Genomic DNA, 21,538 nt, shown 5'->3' on the forward strand with positions numbered 1-21,538 from the left:
AACAGGACAGACAGATGAATAGACGAACAGATGAAGAAATGGACAAAGGAACAGAAACAAAGACCAGAAAACATAATGCCCCACTACTATCTTAGTTGTGGGGGGCATAAAAATAAAACCATTAATGCATTTTATCAAAATCTTTAATCTTTAACCAAAGTGACCATGTTTGTTGACCACAAACTTTATATTATGATCATTCACTTAAGCTTGGCTGAAATTAGTTCAGTAGTTTCCCATTAGAAGATCTTTGATAAAGTTTACAACAATGCACAACCATGATGGAAGCCAAGTAATAGCAATAGCTCACATAGCCTTTGAGCCAGTTGAGCTTAAAATTAAAGGGCAATCAAGAAGCCATGTAACCTCACAACCAGACTTTTATTCAGATTTCAAACTAAAAAAATCTCTTTTTGCTTCCTGATAGTAGAAGAATTTTATAGTCCTTTGTTTGACCTAGTCAGAGATGGAAGCAATCATTTCCTGTTTACATATTGTCAAAGAGGGTGTTTAAATCATCAAAAACTTTGAAGATGAACAAATGTAAAAGAAGTTATAGCTCTTATGGCCTTTGGGGTCGGTTAGCTTATGATTCATCGATTTTTAATATAAAAACAACTTTCAGCAGACTTCTACATTATTGACACCAGCTTTTATTGGTGGAGGAAGCAATATATAATGCAATTCTAGGCCAGAGTTCAACACACATTGCACAAGAGTGGTTCAAAACCGAAACCTCAGTGTTGATAGACTTAGTGATCACTGTAAATGAAACACTAAGACCACACCATCACAAAGTAGCTGGTTAGCCAGGGGCGTAGCTACCCGGAAGCACGACAGCACGTGCATCCACGTCGTTTTCACAAAAAAAAAAAAAAAAAAAAAAAAAAAGCAGAAGAGAGAGAGATGAGTTGGTCAATCGGAATCGGAGACTTTTGGTGACTTTTCCGTCTATCCCGGATATTAGTTTGACAACCTAGTTACAAGTGTTGTTGAAGCTGTTCATTCAGAAAAAGATCGTAGCTCCGAAGTTGCGTGCACATTGATTAAAAATGGCAAAATAAAAATTTATAAATTGAATGTTAAAGGAAACAACTATGTTGTCACTTTTTTTAATTGATGAAATATCATTAAATAACGACATTTGGTTTCAAAATAATTGTTTTTTTTTGGAGATTATAACAAAATCGGAAGGTTACTTGTATCTTTTACAAGATTTTTACTTTTGAATTTGTAATACTCAGTCTAAGATATGTAGTTTTGGAGCACATTTTACAGTGTACAGTTCATCAGTTTGGAATGAGATGTACCAATCGGCATTAGAATTATCAGATCCCTTCGATATCGTTGAAAATATGCCGAGGCGATATGGTTGACAGACTACCGGAGCCAATCACCCTGCAACCACGCCAAAACAGTATTGGAAAGTCTCATTATTTTTTGCGTTCATAGACCATATGATAAGGCAACTGGAGAGTGGGGTCGCATCAAGTTATCAGAAAATCGCTTCTTTGTGCTGTATCTGCTTCATCGTGTTGTAGGAAATATCACAAACGAACAAATCTCAATATTGTCTGAAACATACGAAACTGACCTAGCATGTAATTTTGACGAATTCAATTGGGAGGTCGCTCGATGCCGAACACGTACGCTGGTTTATAACATCTCGTGAGTGCTACCATGCCATGATGGCCCTGAGATCTATCAGTCACGGTACTACGTATGTTATTGAAAACAAATGTACGATCAACAATGAACAACGAAAGTTACATAGCATTACTGCATATTCATCGGGATTTCAGTGTGAATGTTGACAAAGTAATAGAGAAGTTTGGTTCTGCCCAGACCCGAAGAGCAGATTTTGGACAATTTTGAATAAATTCTGTATCACAAATATGTGTTGTTTATGTATTACTATATTCAGAAGATTTATTAATAGTTTTACATTCATAAATTTTTTTCTACATATAGCTCCTCTTTTAACCGTCCTATGACCGAAAACCGAAAAAAAAAAATTTGCTGCATAATAGGGTCCCAAAATTTTTTTCCCTCGCTCCGCTCGGCGGTACTTGCTTCCACATCGTTTCTTTCTAGCTACGCCCCTGTTTACAAATCAATTAAAGATTTCTTCTTCAAACTTTTTAAATCTAAAATTAAACAGTTGACACAGCATAGGTTTCTGACACAGAATGAATGTGGTCTAATGAACTCAAAAGTTTTTTTTTACCTTTGAGCAATTCACTATGTTGTTGAATATTAATCCTCTCAAAAAAATGTTTGAAGAAATTTTCTTTTTATTTATGAAATCTGAAATGAGAAAAATTTAACCCCCCCCCTTTTTTTTTTAACATCCCTGTTTCCTTTTTTCCAAAACTGATATCAATTCAAATTTCTAATGGAGTTTGCAACAATAACTACTCTTTTAAATACATCATAAAATATTAAAATGTAAAATAAAGTGCTTGTTATCACTGAATGGTAAAGATTGGTTGGTAGTAAAAGTAAATATACATTGTTTATTGTATAAAACAATAAAAAAAACTTCATCAGCAACATTTTATATTGGCAAATTTCCAATGAAGTTATTTACATAAAGTTATTGGCAAATAAAAATAGAAAATGACATCATAGTCATGTCTGGCAAATGTCCAACATACATTATCTAAAAACATTTTAGATAAGATAAGGAAAAAAAAGCTTCATCAGCAACATTTTATATTGGCAAATTTCCAATGAAGTTATTTACATAAAGTTATTGGCAAATAAAAATAGAAAATGACATCATAGTCATGTCTGGCAAATTTCCAACATATATTATCAACTACTATTCTATACAAAGAAAGATAACTCCAATTGAAAATTAATTGCTATTGCACAATATTGTGCAATTAGATATTTCTTGCTATTGTGCAATACTGTGCAATTGAAAATTTCTTGCTATTGCACAATACTTGATATGGAATCCTGATTTGGACCAACTTGAAAACTGGGCCCATAATCAAAAATCAAAGTACATATTTAGATAAAGGATATCAAATAAGCCCAAGAATTTAATTTTTGTTAAAATCAAACTTAGTTTAATTTTGGACCCTTTGGACCTTAATGTAGACCAATTTGAAAACTGGACCAAAAATTAAGAATCTACATACACAGTTAGATTTGGCATATCAAAGAACCCATTTATTCAATTTTTGATGAAATCAAACAAAGTTTAATTTTGGACCCCCATTTGGACCAACTTGAAAACTAGGCCAATAATTAAAAATCTGAGTACATTTTTAAATTCAGCATATCAAAGAACCCCAAGGATTCAATTTTTGTTAAAATCAAACTAAGTTTAATTTTGGACCCTTTGGACCTTAATGTAGACCAATTTGAAAACGGGACCAAAAATTAAGAATCTACATACATAGTTAGATTCGGCATATCAAAGAACCCCAATTATTCAATTTTTGATGAAATCACACAAAGGTCAATTTTGGACCCTTTGGGCCCCTTATTCCTAAACTGTTAGGACCAAAACTCCCAAAATCAATCCCAACCTTCCTTTTGTGGTCATAAACCTTGTGTTAAAATTTCATAGATTTCTATTTACTTATACTAAAGTTATGGTGCAAAAACCAAGAATAATGCTTATTTGGGCCCTTTTTTGGCCCTTTATTCCTAAACTGTTGGAACCAAAACTCTCAAAATCAATCCCAACCTTCCTTTTGTGGTCATAAACCTTGTGTCAAAATTTCATAGATTTCTATTCACTTAAACTAAAGTTATAGTGCGAAAACCAAGAAAATGCTTATTTGGGCCCTTTTTGGCCCCTAATTCCTAAAATGTTGGGACCAAAACTCCCAAAATCAATCCCAACCTTCCTTTTGTGGTCATAAACCTTGTCTTAAAATTTCATTGATTTCTATTCACTTTTACTTAAGTTAGAGTGCGAAAACTAAAAGTATTCGGACGACGACGACGACGCAGACGACGACGCCAACGTGATAGCAATATACGACCAAAAAATTAAAATTTTTGCGGTCGTATAAAAACTTTTATATTTAAAAAATTCACCATAGCCATAATGCGAAACTAAACTTCTAACTGTGTATTGCTACCTGAGATGTTTACAAACTCATGTAGATATCTGATAAAACCTCCCTTCTTACACTCCAAACTCATGTAGGTATCTGATAAAATCTCACCTATTACAACCAGCTCTACTGAGCTGAGATGTTTTCAAACTCACTTAGATATCTGATAAAATCACACCTATTACACGGCATCCAAGAAGAATCTAAATTAAAATACATGAGTGATCAAAAATATTTTCTTCCCTTCAACAGGTCGAGAACTCTAGATTTCCTGACGTCAGAATATATTTGCATAGTAATTTCCCAATCACAAGGCCAATACGGCCTTGAAAAACTGACCAATCAACTTAATGAACTGCAATGCATTGTGGGCTACTACGAGTTTACTACTACTTGAAAACACGTGGAATTAGTGGGAAAACTGTCAACTAATATAGTGTCTGGGACTCTCAAAATAAATGTTTTTGTTCTGCGAATATGTTTATTATAAAATATATAAGGCCACGGTTTTTTAATTTGTTGGTTTACGGATTTTCCCCATGAAAAAGTCGGGTCGGTCGGTCGGGAAAAAAAAAGAAAAAAATCATCTTTGAAGACAAAAAAAATATGCAAAATCAATATATATTTCACCTTTCTAGCAATATGTTTGTTATGCTATTTTATCATCATTTCTAAAATTTTAGTTCGATGAAATATTATTGTTCAGCTGTTATAAACTACGCATGACATTGTCTAGTAATTTACAGTAAAAAAAAGGGGATGCACGGACAAAGACGAAATTAAATCATCATTTCAGAAACAAGAAAAATAGATTCGCGTAGCTCTTAATCAATTCCAGAAAACTTGGTAAATAATGATCTTCAAGCACGAAAACTGATAAAGAAAAAATGCATAAACGTCGTACGAAAATAAGTTTCAACACACGTGTCAAAAACCTAATAGAATCGTCCACTGGAAAAACGATATCGGGTTAATCTGTTGTCTTGCATTCCCGTTTTTTTATCCAAATGAACGACATTTTTTTTATTACCTATAAAAACAAGAAAATTCCTAATGAATTGTTAATATTCAGTTCTTTAATTTGGACAAGTCTATTTCTATGAGATGATGCATCTTACGGACTGATGACAAATAAGGTAAACGAACTTATTGTGTAATTGGTTTTAAACACAAGTTTCGTTCCGCAAAATTATTTGCGCAAACGACATTTCAAGGTCAGTTATAATTGATTTGTCTATATTTAGAAACGTAAACTGGAAGGTTTTTTTTTCACACCAGAAAGTGTTGTCAATTTTGTTAGTGAGTAATGCATTTCATTTCAGGAAAAAAAATATTTTAATTATTTTTCAGGAATAATGCATTTGTCAAGGTCGGCGGGAATAAAAAAGCGTGAAAAGTGAATTTTATTTTTATTCTGGAATTCAGCAAAATCGGGTCGGCGGATCCGTAAACCAATAAATTAAAAAATCCTGGCCTAACATAATCTTCAATTTGCATGCTCAGATTAAAAAAATATTGCTTACAGGCTTCACGATTCAACTTTCTTTTTGGCCATGTAAAAGTAGTTGAACAGGTTTTTTCCATTGTTATGCATTGTCCTTGTGCAATTATTTCACAGCGGGGCCATTTCAAAAACAATGAGGATTTTTACTTTTTGTGGTATATTTTTATATTAGTTAATTTTAGAATTATAACACAGGTGTTATAAAATGCAGGATAGTCAGGGCTAGCTTGCTGCCAAGTTTCATGAAGATATCTCAAACCACTTCAGAGAAATGTTTTAAAAACAGGCCATTTTTGTCAGGAGTGTGACGCTTTTAGCGTGACATTTAAAAAATTAGAAATTTTCAAAGTAGTATTGAAAAAAGTGGATCTTTTTTATGTTAAACTGAAATATTTCTGGTAGTTGCTACATTATTAGTCTTAAATATTTTTGTAATTTTGTCCAATAAAATTTTAAAATAAGTAAACACTGACCTTTATTGTGAAGGTATGTACAAAAAATAAAGTCTTTCAAAAAATGACACTTTTAAAATTAAAGCTTCCTTGTAACCATGTTTTAAAGTCCAATAATGTCAGTATGTGAAATAAGTTTGTATTGGTATATTAGCACTATAATTAAGGGTATGTTGGTGCTCTAAATCCCATATTTTATTGTTTTAATGGACACCAAAGAGAGGCACCCAAAAATGTCAGGAGTGTGACAACTGTCTTTAAACATCTACCAAAGAATACATAGGACTTAAATATTTTCTTCTTCTTTATTTTTCAGAAGTGGCTATTCCAAAGAGAAGAAAAAAATTTATTACAACTGTGATATGTTTATATCATAGATGTGGGAGTGTATTATATATGTCAGGAGTGTGACGCTTTTTTTAAGGCATTTTCTGTCAATTCATAATTTCACAAGGACAAGTTCCACAAGTTTCTTTGTGTTAAAAATGTTAAAACCAAGTTATATTCCTATCATTTACCTCTTAAATGTGTTATTTATCATGATTGTTTTGGCACAATAAGTTTTAATTTGTTATTTTTCTATTTATTGTGCGCAGTAATGCAAATTTATCAAAGGAAATAAGTGTGTACAACTATAATATCATATAGGAAAGTGAGGAAATGAATTTTGTACAAAATAGAACAATTATTTTGATTTAAAATGGTATATTTAAAGATGTTTCAAGGATTAACCATTCAGATGTAATTCGTCACACTCCTGACATGAATTTAACAATTTAAGAAAAATATGAAAATTAGCTTTAATTTTAGTACAGATAATTGAAAGACAGCTAGTAAAATGAAGAAACTTTTGGTAAAACTTCCATTCCTTAAAACATCTACTAGATTTGCTGAAATAAGCAGGGCAAAATTCTCTAGAAGAAATCAATCAAAGAAAGAGACTTCAAAAGAGAGAACCCGCAAATACTGGCTGAATCTGAAATTGAAAGATGATCAGAGGAAGTTGGACCATCTTTAACAAAATAAAAACCTGCTAACAAAAAAAGGCTTAAAGAAAGAAGAACTTTGAATTCCAAATTTTATAAACAATATAAAGAAAAACAAAGGCAATGGCAGAGAAACAGTAGAAAAAAAGGAAAGTTGGGTTGAATATGGACTTAGAATCGAACAAAAACAGCTCAAAAATTCAAATGAGAACAGATCTGTGACTGTGTCAGATTCCAGATCTACAGTGAGAAAACCTGCACAACACACAAGAAAACAACTGCCACAAAACCCAAATGCTTGGACGAGTACTTTGAAACACATCATAAAAAATGCTACACCAAGAATTTTTCAATCTTTGTAACATATGTCAGGAGTGTGACAAAATACTGAAAATAGAAGGCTTTTTCTACATACAATCAGAGACATATATACACATATGTGTATATATGTCTCTGATACAATTACATAAAAACGGTACAATGAAATGACATTTTTTTTTTTGCAAATGATCACAAAAACTCAGGGCTTTCAAAGTTTACTATTTTAACTGAAATATATTAAGATTCTTTTTATTGGCAAAAACTTCAATCACTAGTTATTATTATTTTTTTCAAATTAAGCTATTCAATTTGATTGTTATTATATGATTTAGCAGAAAAGATGGAAATTTTGGTTTTAAAATTTTTCTTTTTCTATTGACTTTCATTTAGAAAAGGTTTGAGCAATGTTTTTTTAACTGTTTTATTACCAAACTTGTTTATAAGTAGTATGGTTTCTGTTCAAATTTTTTGAGATGTATGTCATTAAAATTTAAGATTATTCAATGTGTCTGTTTCATTCTGCCTGAAACTTTGGAATTATAAAATTTAAAGTATCGGTAATAGGGTAAGACAAAAAGAAATACAAAATATTGAGTTTGAAATTGGACCCCCCATGTCACACTTTTGCCTCATTTTTTTTAAAATGGCCCAGCGTGAAACAGTGAAATTTTTTATTAATTGACCACTGTCTAGTATGAACAATTTTTGAGCTCTTTAAAACCTGTATTATGTCATTCCAAAAACATTTCTGCCTCGAAAAACATGAAAACTGGCACTGAAACACTTATATCTGTACTGGATGTGTAAACTTTTTCATCAGGACCTGAACTAAAAGTAAGAGGACCACAATATTCAGTATGCTAAAAATAAGTGTTATTAAAGTGGGACGTAAATAGCTTAACATACTTTGTGTAGTCTCATCCATCGATAATGTCCTTCTGTTGCTAATTTTATCCCAAAATATACCTCTGAGGTATTCTTATCGTTCAGCTGCTGTACTATTGACGTATGCGCAATATCTCTAATTATTTAAATCCTCTGGATCATAGTGGGTTTCATATTACCTATTTGTTTTTTTTCTAAAACGTGCCTTGTATACAGAAATAAGAAGATGAGGTACATGTATGAGAGCCAAATGAGACATCTTTCTATCCAAGACACAATCTTGTAAAGTAAGCAATTTTAGGTTCAATGTTGAAAAGTAAGCTATAAAAGGACCAAATATAACACGCGTAAAACAATAAAAAAAAAAACCAAAAAACCACAACGGCTTTGTAACAAACTAATAAGAAATGTATCCAATAAATAAAAGAAATATCATTTTAATAGCTTTATTTCCAACACTGCAATTTTCACAAAATATATCAATGCTACCACATTGTCGCACATAAAATGGATAACATCATTAATGGTTTTAATAAGGCTGGTAAATGTACGAGTCCGTTAAAAAATCCAATGTCTCCATTAGAAAAAAAATCGAACTTTGCAAAGACGAAAAACAAATTGAAACTACAGTTGCTGCTTCACTACCTTCAGAAAAAAAGGACCAGTTTGAAAGTCCCAAATACAGAAATATGTCAACAAGAGTGCACACGCTGAAATGTCTCGCCTTCTATACTAATCATTGATATTATGTTGATAGTCCTAAGTATAAAGCTAAGCTTTAATACAACTGTCACATGAACTTAACATTAACCAAGATAACTAAACAAAGACCAATGAACCTTTAAAATGAGGTCAATGTCAGATTAACCATGCCAGGCAGACATGTACAGCTAACAATGCTTCTATACAACATATATAGTTGACCTATTACTTATAGTTTAAGAAAAATAGACCAAAACACAAAAACTTAACACTGTGCAATGAACCATGAAAATGAGGTCACGGTCAAATAAAACCTGCATAAAGATCATAAAATATTTCCATACACCAAATATAGTTGACCTATGGCATATAGTATTAGATAAAAAGACCAAAACTCAAAAACTTAACTTTGACCACTGAACCATGAAAATGAGGTCAAGGTCACATGACATCTACCCGCTAGATAGGTACACCTTACAATTATTCCATACAACAAATATAGTAGACCTATTGCATATAGTATGAGAAAAACAGACCAAAACACAAAAATTTAACTATAACCACTGAACCATGAAAATGAGGTCAAGGTCAGATGACACCTGCCAGTTGGACATGTACACCTTACAGTCCTTCCATACACCGAATATACTAGCCCTATTGCTTGTAGTACCTGAGATATGGACTTGACCACCAAAACTTAACCTTGTTCACTGATCCATGAAATAAGGTTGAGGTCAAGTGAAAACTATCTGACAGACATGAGGACCTTTCAAGGTAAGCACATATCAAATATAGTTATCCTATTACTTATAATAAGAGAGAATTCAACATTATAAAAAAACTGAACTTTTTTTTCAAGTGGTCACTGAACCATGAAAATGTGGTCAAGGACATTGGACATGTGACTGACGGAAACTTCATAACATGAGGCATCTATATACAAAGTATGAAGCATCCATGTCTTCCACCTTCTAAAATATAAAGCTTTTAAGAAGTTAGCTAACACCGCCGCCGCCGGATCACTATCCCTATGTCGAGCTTTCTGCAACAAAAGTTGCAGGCTCGACAAAAATCAAATATACCTATAGATTTTGTTAACACTGTCAGACAAGAATTTAAAAAGGTCTTGTGTAGTTTCGCTGAAATATGATGGATGATATAGGTTTTGCGCATGTTCTGTACCTTTTAAATTCTCAAAATGAAAATAATACTTAGTGTTCTACAGACGTTAGTAAATATTTCATAATGGAAAATCAAACATTCTGAAAGATGTTTGTATACAAAAATAAGGAGATATGGTATGATTGCCCATTTAAGCTCAAATGAAGTGGATTAGTGATAGGCATCTGTAATGCCTTCAACAATGAGAAATACCCATACTGTATAATCGGTTATAATTGGCCCCGATTGATAAATATTCCTTGTTGTTTAAGTCAAAGAAATAAACACATTCTTTTCCTAGATTTAAATTACTTTTTAATCATAAAAGAAGGTACAATATCATAAAATAAATTTTGTGAAATCTTAGAAAGTTTAGTAATCTCATCAGATCTTTAAAAATTCTAAGTCTTCGCCTTTTTAAGAACACAAAATTCATAGGATCCTAATTTTTCTTTAACTATCTATAGCTACCAGCTATACAAAAGTTGCTGAACCCAATGAATATTAGCACTGGTTATTATCGACAGCTAACTTTACACTAGTAAGTTTGTCTGATGGGTAATTGTATTTTTGACTGTTGTTTTGCTGCTGTCTGGTGGATGAATACCTGAAATCTCCGTGTCATCATCAAACATATAAATGGCTATACATCGGGTAATGCAAACACTTGTTTTTTCGCATAGAAAACAACTTTTCGTTAATCTGAGCATGGAACAAATAATTTATATCACGAACTATAAATGTGGATACAAAATATGAAATACTAAGCAATATTGTTAATCCCACACTGCATGAAATGTGTTGTATTTCAGTAAATAACACACTTGTTTGGTTGACTGTAAACATGTAGTAGTCCATCATGCATTGTTACTCATTTAGTGGATTGGTCAAAAACCCAGGTAAAAATAAATTGCGTCACACGTAAATAAACAATTACATGTGCGAGGACATAAGTATGCTAATTCATGCATTTCCATATAAGGTAGTGTTCCCGACTTATTCAATTTGTTTTAAACAATAATCCTATGTTAAGAAAAACTTCAGGAAAAAAGCATGCTGAAAGTTTTTTGGTTAGGTGAATAAAAATCTCTACAGGTAACATCAAGGTAGATTTAAATCTAACAAGAGTGCACACGCTGAACTGTCTCGCCTTCTTTACTAATCATTGATATTATGTTGATATAGTCCTAAATATAAAGTTTTATTACAACTGTCACATAAACTTGACATTAATCAAGAAAACTAAGCAATGAACCATATGAAAATGAGATCAAGGTAAGATGAATGATGCCAGACAGACATGCACAGCTAACAATTCTTCCATACAACAAATATAGTTGACCTATTGCTTGTAGTTTAAAAAAACAGACCAAAACACAAAAAGTTAAAACTGAGCAATGAATAGTGAAAAGGAGGTCAAGGTCAAATAAAATCTGCGGTGCTAACATATAGATCATAAAATATTTCCATACATCAAATATAGTTGACCTATTGCATATAGTATTAGCAAAAAAAAGACCAAAACTAAAAACCTAACTTTGACCACTGAACCATGAAAATGAGGTCAAGGTCAGATGAGACCTGCCAGCTAGACATGTACACCTTACAATCATTCCATACATCAAATATTGTAGACCTATTGCATACAGTATGAGAAAAACTGACCGAAACACAAAAACTGAACTATAACCACCAAACCATGAAAATGAGGTCAAGGTCAGATGACACCTGCCAGCTAGACATGTACACCTTACAATCATTCCATACTTCCAATATAGTAGACCTATTGCATACAGTATGAGAAAAACAGACCAAAACACAAAAACTTAACTATAACCACTGAACCATGAAAATGAGGTCAAGGTCAGATGACACCTGCCAGTTGTACATGTACACCTTACAGTCCTTCCAAACACCGAATATACAAGACCTATTACTTAGAGTATCTGAGATATGGACTTGACCACCAAAACTTAACCTTGTTCACTGATCCATGAAATGAGGTCGAGGTCAAGTGAAAACTGTCTGACGGGCATGAGGACCTTTCAAGGTACGCACATACCAAATATAATTATCCTATTACTTATAGTAAGAGAGAATATAACATTACAAAAAATCTGAACTTTTTTTTTAAGTAGTCACTGAACCATGAAAATGAGGTCAAGGACATTGGACATGTGACTGACGAAAACTTCGTAACATGAGGCATTTATATACAAAGTATGAAGCATCCATGTCTTCCACCTTCTAAATTATAAAGCTTTTAAGAAGTTAGCCAACGCTGCTGCTGCCGCCGGATCACTATCCCTATGTCGAGCTTTCTGCAACTAAAGTTGCAGGCTCTACAACAAAATCAACTAGTCAATTTAAATGTCCCTATTGTATTGTCAATGTTTCAATCTGGTTGAACAATAGGTACAGGTAAACGGTAAAACCCATAGTCAAGTCACTGTAAATAACAAACAGTCTCTCTTCACAAAAAATGTTACATTTTACACTTTCTTACTATACATTATGGTAGTGAGTGTTAACTCCACTCAGCTTTTCAGCAAAAATACACATTATTCTGACTCCGAGCGGAGTTATCTCTATGGTATAAATGGAGGGTTTTGATTTTTCTGTTTATTTCCTTAAACATGGTAATATCTTTTTGTTTGCATTTTAGTTTAAAAGTATTAGTTGAGTTATATTTTGTTTTGAATGCAAAGCATGCATTTTATTGCAATATTAGCTACGGAACTTTTTAATTTAAAATATTGAAAATGTTTACAATGATCATTTCAAGGAAAATAATCCAATTTCAACTATCAACAACCTTGTACATAATTACAAGTACATCCAAAATCTTGCATTTGGTTACCAAATTCTTTGCAACTTGGAATTGGCAATTCAAATAAAATAAAATAAAGTACGAGCTGTCAGGAATCAATACACCTTATTGTTATTTGTCAGCCATTACTGGACATCACAAAGGTTCAGTTAAAATTTTGAAGTCATTATACAAAATATCTGACGCCACAATGGAAAAGTGATCGTTGTATAACGTCAATAGTTTAAGCGGGGTAGATTCTTGCATCAACCGGGACAGATTTCCAAATAGCGATAAGGTATATACCAATATGGCTTTGGCTTTAGCAACTTTCTCAAAGTGTCAGTGACTAAACCTTAGATGACCTTAGATTAAGCTGGTTAATTTCAACAGTTCAATTTTGGTTTCAACAACTGATGTTTTCTAAACAGATCTTAGAATGTATGGTCACTACCACTTGCAAGATAATCATGGAATTATTGATGGAATAGGGTGAAAATTGAATTTTGAGATGTGTCCAAATCTAATAAAAAAGATGTGATATGATTGCCATTGAGACAGCTATAAAACACCACTAAATGACAAATGTAAAACAATTCAATCGGTTTATTCATGTACAAAACAATAAATGAAAAACAAATATGCAACACAGCCAGAAATGACAACCACTGAATTACAGGCTCCTAACTTGGGACAGGCACATATATACAGAATGTGGCAGGGTTACAAAGAATTTATCAAAATATATTTTTTCAGAGTTCTATTTTATAAGCCCAAGGATTTGATAAGCCTAATTGTACAGGCCTTGACTGTGAAAAAGCATAAATGTCTACATATAATTTCAAACCATTCCTCAATACAAAAGCTGAGAAATATGGGACAAAAGCTGAGAAATATGGGACAAAATCCTATGCTTTGGAAAGTTGGTACATTTAATATAATAAAATAAACAACCCTTTAGGGGAGATATTCCACAGGAGAGGTTTTACCTGATCCTTAAAAATTCAATTATTTATACTAAATTAGAAAAGACATTCAAAGGAGTAAAATATTCATTGAAACATGTATACTTATTCAAAACCATATAGATGTTTCACTAATGACTTGCCTACAGTGCATTGTGTAGCACCATTAGAGCATTGTAAGCATAAGCTTACAAATAATTCTATAAAAAATTTTTAGAAGAAGGAAGGTTTTTAACAACCTTGAATATAAAAGGGGGGAACCCCTGCTTAACATTTGATTTATTTCCAGTGGATATGCCATTTGTTTTAATATGCCTTGGGTTTTCTTCAACTTAAAATCCCCCATGAAGATTTTGTAAAGTTGGCACACTATTAACTTACCAGTTAACCCTCCATATCCCATCAACACACCCCTCTGTCCTGATGTTTCTAGCATACTATTGACTTGTGTGGAACTTAGGTTTGACTGAACAACCAATGAGTTTGATCCTGACTCTATAGAAACTGACTGGATACCTGTTTTAGAACGGAAGAAAGCAGTTTAAACCATCACATGTTAAATTATTTTACTGATTTATCTATTTCAATTCTTTTCTGTACTTTGATAGTGTTTCAGTTGTAGATAATGTGAAAAAATCACAGCGGTTCTCAACCTACAAGAAGGTTATTCAGATGAGGTGCATTCCTGGTATAGGTCACTTTTTAGTATGTCAAATATATCAATGGGGTGCAATTTCACAGAAGTAATATATCAATGAGTAGTCATTTATATGTAAATGGGTTATACATTATGTAAATTCTAATCTTCTGATAAGATGTCTGTAAATATCTTTATGTGTTAAAACTTTTATTGACACAAATTGAATAATTCTTTCACATCTAATTAAGACTATATGTTGGATAGCTGAGAATTATATAAAAAATTTATGCTTCTGCAATGAACCTATTATGTATGGGTCAGGATTTTAGCTAAACAATAATATAGAATAGAAAAACAAAGGATATTGGTATCCATCCATGACACAAAATCAGTACATGCACAGCCAAAATAAAATGAACAGGGCATTTATTGCTGTTCTTCATCTCAAAGTCACAGTAACATGAAGCAAACAAAAAAAAATCATCCAGGCATTGAACAGATGTTTTTAAAATGAAATATTCATTTGAAGTCACCTATTCCTTTTTTTTTTTTTTATACATCAACCAGTTTTTAAGAGATTTGATAAAAATTATATAGATAGTGATCCAAATATTGTGACGAAATGAAATGGTGCCATAAAATTACCAACCATCTTTTCCATCTAGTGCTTTCTTTGCCTTGTGAGGACAGCCCTCCACAGCAAACTCCATCTAAAAAATAAAATTGGATGTCATTTGAAGGTTTTTATACTATAAAACTAGCCTTTTAAGTTACCATTTTAAATTGCGGTGATTTTTCAGTGAATTCCAGTGATTGTGGGTGATTCATTCGATATATCATTTGGTATTATACAACATTGTGAAACATCACTCAGCAGCAGTCAGATTTTTTCACAGAAATTCACTTCATACCAGCAATGGATTTTTACTTGAATCACCTTCCGTTTTTTGTTTTTTTTTGTTTTTGTGTTCCACATACTTTTGTAGAAAAGGTCTATTATCCAGGCAATTTATGCTTAGATTTAAGTCTTAATGCTAGATTTGACATATTCCCACTTTGTAAATCACAATGTTGTACAAGAAATATTGTTGAAGGCTACAAATACTAGAAAACCCTGTCAAACTCTTTATGTGTCTGTCCCAAGCTGTGTGTAGCTGTCTTGTTATATTATATTTGTTTTTACTTCTTTGATGTAAAACTGTAGTTTAAACCAGGCATTTGGTTTTTCTCTTGCTTGTTATATTGGGGCCTTTTATAGTTATTGCTTATTGTCAAAGGCTGTATGGTGTATCCATGTACCAGCAGTATGTCTGTGTATAATAGTCCGAGCAATTAAAAAGTCTTAAAAGGCTATATAATATTTTTGCTGTGACTCGTTCCATCTTAACTGAACGCAACTAGATACCTTAAACTTGTCATTGTCTCAATCCTGGCATCTTTTCTTCATTTTTGATTTTTTTGTCATGACATGTATTACCACTAAATTTTACTTTCATTGATAAACATGGTGTGTGCTATAATTGTTAACTTTTTTTATACATTTTGACTTGGATGGAGAGTTTTCTTATTGGCACTCATACCACATCTTCTTCATTGTATTTCTTGAATCATGCCTTTCAATTACACACATCCTTATGACATCATTTACCAAGTTAAGAAGGCACGACTATGTCCCTGCAATATCTGATGCATTTTCAGGATAACATCCTGCAGGGTAGTTAGAAAAAATCTATAATCCATAAGTTCATTATCTCAATAGCCGTAAACATGCTAAAGGGAGAGACCATCTAATTAAATGTTAATTTCACTAATTATTTTGGCAGTAAAACCTCAAACATTTTCACCAGCTGCATTTTGCTCACCATGTGCTGGAAGTGATGTCAGACGATGCCTACATTTTTGTCACCTGGTGATATAAGTCTCATGAAAGATTCAACTAATAAGTGTATCTCATAACTGGCATACTATTTGGACTCGGTGACGAGTGTGCCAATAACTTGAATAAGTATATATAGGATAGGAACTTCTTTATAATCCTTCAGCAGGACCTAATCATGCTTCTTGTTTATTTAAGGAGTTTGTCTTGTTCTATCCACAGGGGCGTGTTTCATAGATGTTTTAGGGCGGAAATATATGCCACTGCCAGTCGACTGGTATGCGTTAAACAAATGTGTTAATACTAAGAGCGGACGCATACCAGTCGATGCATATATTTTCTGCCCAAAACATCTATGATATGTGCCCTGTGTTCTATCTTAAGTTTTTTGTGTAGTGTATTCTTTTTTGACATTAGCTGTTGTCCTTTTCTCAGGCTTAAGTGTATATTTTTTTATTGTTCCCTTCAGGATCAGCTCCCTCCCCCTTTTTTGAATTTTTTCTATTAACTAAAAAAAAACTAGCAAAAAAACAACTGTTCTTTTCAATTTCGATTCTTCTTTTAGTCAACATGTATATTCTTACAGTGCAGGTTACTGACATAGTTGAAAATATAGAATTATGTTTTATTTATGTCATTTGACTTGTCCCTTTTCTGAGTTGTCTGCCACTTGTTGATCTTTTTCGGAAGCTTTCTAGACTTTTCACTGTGTTTTATGAAGTGTCACGTGGTGTTTTTACACCCGCTTTAAATTTTGAAATGTTTGTGATGTTTTGTTAGCAATGTTGGTGAACTTTTTGTAGCTTTAAAGTGTATTTGGGTAAAATATGAATGCTTTACATTATGAAGTTAATGGTCATGCCCATACCATAAAGAAAACGCGTGTTCGTAGACAAACCTTTCATGCATTGATTTTTGAAGTTTATTAATTTTTCATGGACGACAGCAAACACAAAGTCCTAAATTATATGCATCACACCATGATCCCAATAGACCAAGATAAAAATAACTAAAACCATTTTTTTCAGATTCAATATTTGTTATTCTTTTAATATGTAGGTGAGGTGATTAATGATGGGATCTGATGACCCATCCCCCCTTTTTTTTACTGAGGTGCATTTAGATTCTTCTTTGCATCCTTATTGAATGTTTCAGTAATGTCAATGATAGGCTCAGTATGAAAAGTGATCATTTTAATTGCTGGCATATCTAAAGATCATGACAGTGCACCGTAATAACAAGTTGACATTTTAATGTAAATCAAGTTTGATATGCACCATTTAAGGAATAACAGTACTGTAGTTGAAGAGTTGCCACCGTCAATTGTAGATTTGACGGTCGCAAATGCAGTTTTACTGGCGACATGTAGCGGAGACAGTAAAACGGAAATTTGCGACCGTCAAATCAAAATTGACGGTGGCAACTCTTCAACTACAGTACTGTTATTCCGATTCTAATGCATTACAAAAAGAAAAAATACGATAAAACTTAAAAAAATGTCTAAATTTGTCAAATAAAAAAAAAATCCGCGAAACTTTATGAATGATTTTGGCTCAAAGACGTCATGGCTAAACGTGACGTCATACATGTACATATGAAAACTTACAAACTGGAGGTTATTACGTTACCTGTACGCTTCAAATTCAGATAAAATTACATTAAAACGGCGAATTCGAGGTAGGTGTTGTTTTATTTGGATTATATCTATAGTAGTAATCAAACATTTGTTGATTCATCAATTCAAAATGGCCGGCCCCTCCTTAGTTACGCCTGGTCAACTGTGGATTTGACGGCAACTTTTAGCCAATGAAAAAAATTGTTACATCCAAATTGCATTAGAATTTCACGTTTTCCAAAATAGTTTATACACATTGAAGAAACTAAAAATGGCTATCAATTACATATTTAAAGGACGTTATGTCACAGTCCAAAATTGATTGTAATTCAAAGGGCACCAAATGAAAGTTGGTCGCATTCATGACATTAATCATTATTGTAGACTTTAAGTTGTGAAACTTTTTTAAATTGAAAATCATTTACCATACAAGTACATATATATGTCCTTATTAAAAAGACGCGAGACTTGCATATCCATCATTAAAAACATCTAAGTAAGGCTTTGATAAAGTAATAAAAGGATATAACCACTAACTTGTACCAATTAAATACTATATTAAATTAACCAGCAACCTACATGACCTTACAACTAAATAACCAAAACATACATGTACATGCATACATGTATGTACATTGTATGATCTAGTACTAGTAGGCAACATACAGTCATCAGCAATAAACAGGTTTCTATACAATATTTCAAGCTCTAAATTGTCTAGTTTACATTAAAAGTAACCAAATAAAATTAGAACCCTTGCAATTCACAAGAATGATAACTTACAATGTTATGTCGCAATTACTGATATTTGAGAAATTGATATTTGAAGACGATCTGTGTAAAATTTAAATACCAGATACAGTGTTACACTGATATTTTAAAAATGTAATGAATAAAGGGCTACAAAAATAAGGTGTTGAAACAAAATTTGTTCATGTTGGTATGGAGAATTCTAGTGTATCTAATTAGTCGACACCTAAAGCAATATTAATTTTGATACCTTACAAATAATTGATTTAATTATTATAACATATATAAAAAACCTCGGATCATCCATCAGATGCTAGAAAATTAGCAAATACATCATGTATGATTTCAGTTGTAAATTGCTTGTAGTTTGTTTATCCATTTACACAAATGTATATTACATGTACATGTACTATACACAAATGTATATTACATGTACATGTACAATCAATGGTCTGATGTTGTGATAAAGTTTGATAATTTTAGTCAATCACTTTTAAGTTTGATATACAATGTATATGTGTGTGTACAAATGTGTTTTTTCTATTTATAGAAAAATCATGCCTACCAAGAAGAAAGGAAGAGCTGACCTGAGTATATCACAACTGATCTGTAAGTATTATTTCTGTCTACAGTTTGCCTTTTCAGGATCTAAAGTTATGCTGTATAAGATTTTAGGAATGAAAACCAAGATTGAAGATGGTGTCATTTAGTGAACAACATTTCCCACAATTTAGATATTCAATGCATAATTTCATATTCATTTTTGGTGTACAAACAAAAATTAAATTATCCAAAGCCCTTTAGACTCTTTAAAGGTGAATTTTAATTTGTATATATATTTATAATGTATAGCTACATGTAATTTGTATATTTGATTTGTATAGCTAATTTGTATGGCTTAAATATTTGTCTGTAGCTAATTTGTTTTCTTAATATCTTATCCAAGATACATGTACAGTCATATAAGCATGTATTGAACTACAATCATTAAACTGTCATGTCACATTGTTGATTGCTTATTGTATTGTCAAAAGTTCATAAGATTAAGTTTAGTACAGTCATACATATGTATTAACACAATGATTAATAATTTGTAACTATTTCAAGGAGATACTGTCTGAGGCAGTTTGTTTTATTTGTAAAGTTTTAACATACAATAATGTATGTATTAAATCATAGAATTTTCAATTCTAATGCAATTTGTTTGGAACATTAATTTAAGTTGGACATTGACAAATATTTTGAAGGGTTAGATTTCATGTTCTAATAGTCTGTTACTACATGTAAGGAAAGCCACCATTTTGAATTTCGCAAATTTTTAAAACTAAAAAGTCATTTGTGCCTCAAAATCTTCTTCTTGTCAATGTTTCAACCTATTCAAAACGTATCAAAGGTATGAGTAAGTCTTGTGTTCATGTTTGACATTGGGATTATACCTATATAAAAAAGTATGACGTCACAATGTTTAGATGCTAAAGACGATATAAAAGTTTTGCTGATTTTTTCATTGATAGCATTTTTAGGCCAAAATATTTACTAAAAAAGAAGTTATTTTGAATGTGGCATTAGAAAGGAGATAACTGAATTGTAATTTAAGCTTGGGCTTTCGCAAAACTTGATTTTACTGTCAGGAATATCTGTTTACCTAGCTCCACTAAGTGCCCCTAAACAGTAAAATCTACATTTTACAAGGGCCAAGCTTAAAATACAATACAATCCTCTGGAACGATCGTAATGACCACACGTCAGATGTCCTTAGGAGTAAAAGAGAGGATTATTGGATCCTTTAACTCAGAGCGCTAAAACCCATTGGAATCAACAGTTTAGAGACTTCCAAATTTCAGTACACCACTCGCTCTATTCTCTTAAAATACAATACAGTTATCTCATAAACAGTAAGAAGTACATATTTTCTGTATCATGACATATTTTACAGCTCCGAAAGCCTTCACTGAAAGTAAGTTGCTTTTTGTTTGTTTGTTTTTTTTGCAGTTAGTTAATTGTTTGTTAAATTTTTATGTGCATGTACATGTATGAAATTTGACATGGATCAATTCATTATAGTATCAATTTACCATTGTACATGTTTGTTTAACTCATGAAACCACAAAACAGAAAAATTGTAAGTAAATTTTAAAAATATAATATAAATAAGGTAAAGACAATTTTTTTTACTCTCAATATTTTTCAAAACTTTTAGCAGGACATGAAATTAAAAAATTATTAGAAATATCAAAATTTGTAACTCAGGCTCAGAAGAACAATGAAAATCTTTTTGTGTTTGTAAAATTTTGTAAAACTTAAAACATTTCATGAACTTTACTGTCAAATCAGCTTTTGAATATTATGATTAGATACAGGTACATTTTGTATTTTTATCATGTTGGTGCACACCATCACTCAAATTGATTAAATGGATGTGCTGGTCGTAACAAGTCAAACCAAATATTACAGATTGACTGATTTGACAAGGAAGTATGATTGAGTTCACCCTAACAAGAAGATGAATTTGAATGTTTATAATTTATTTAAACTTTACCATGATATGGTGAAAATTTTAAAATGTTTTCCTTTGTTTGATAGATAGATTGATAGATTTAGTCAATATTGAAAAGATCAACAGAAATTTTTGCCAGATCCAAGGTTTGCATACGATTTTGTTACAAAATGAAAATTATTTTAGCTATTTCAAATATCATATCAATTTTCTAGCCTCTTAACATTTTGTTGGAAATAAATGGCAACAAAAAAGATTATATATTTATTTCTGGGTGAAATATAATAAGTTCAATA

At 31.9% G+C, this 21,538-nt stretch overlaps 2 protein-coding genes across 5 annotated transcripts in view; one reads left to right on the forward strand and one right to left on the reverse strand.

The window, feature by feature from the left end:
* Positions 1 to 17,101, reverse strand: part of LOC143068942 (copper chaperone for superoxide dismutase-like) — a 32,449-nt gene extending 15,348 nt beyond the window's left edge. Inside the window, exons 1-3 of the mRNA XM_076243339.1 lie at positions 16,965 to 17,101; positions 15,154 to 15,214; positions 14,246 to 14,380 (exon numbers count right to left, since the gene is read on the reverse strand). Coding sequence (XP_076099454.1) covers positions 14,246 to 14,380; positions 15,154 to 15,214; positions 16,965 to 16,982 — 214 coding nt within the window. The 5' untranslated portion in view covers positions 16,983 to 17,101. The remainder of the gene's footprint in view (positions 1 to 14,245; positions 14,381 to 15,153; positions 15,215 to 16,964) is intronic.
* LOC143068936 (uncharacterized) overlaps positions 17,085 to 21,538 on the forward strand; it is a 36,880-nt gene continuing 32,426 nt past the window's right edge. Inside the window, exons 1-3 of one of the 4 annotated variants that reach the window (XM_076243329.1) lie at positions 17,085 to 17,200; positions 19,296 to 19,354; positions 20,682 to 20,702. In XM_076243329.1, coding sequence (XP_076099444.1) covers positions 19,303 to 19,354; positions 20,682 to 20,702 — 73 coding nt within the window. In that variant the 5' untranslated portion in view covers positions 17,085 to 17,200; positions 19,296 to 19,302. The remainder of the gene's footprint in view (positions 17,201 to 19,295; positions 19,355 to 20,681; positions 20,703 to 21,538) is intronic. The other 3 variants (XM_076243331.1, XM_076243332.1, XM_076243333.1) reach the window with 3 other exon arrangements.

The sequence above is a fragment of the Mytilus galloprovincialis genome, chromosome 3 (assembly GCF_965363235.1).
Source record: "Mytilus galloprovincialis chromosome 3, xbMytGall1.hap1.1, whole genome shotgun sequence".
NCBI lineage: Eukaryota > Metazoa > Mollusca > Bivalvia > Mytilida > Mytilidae > Mytilus > Mytilus galloprovincialis.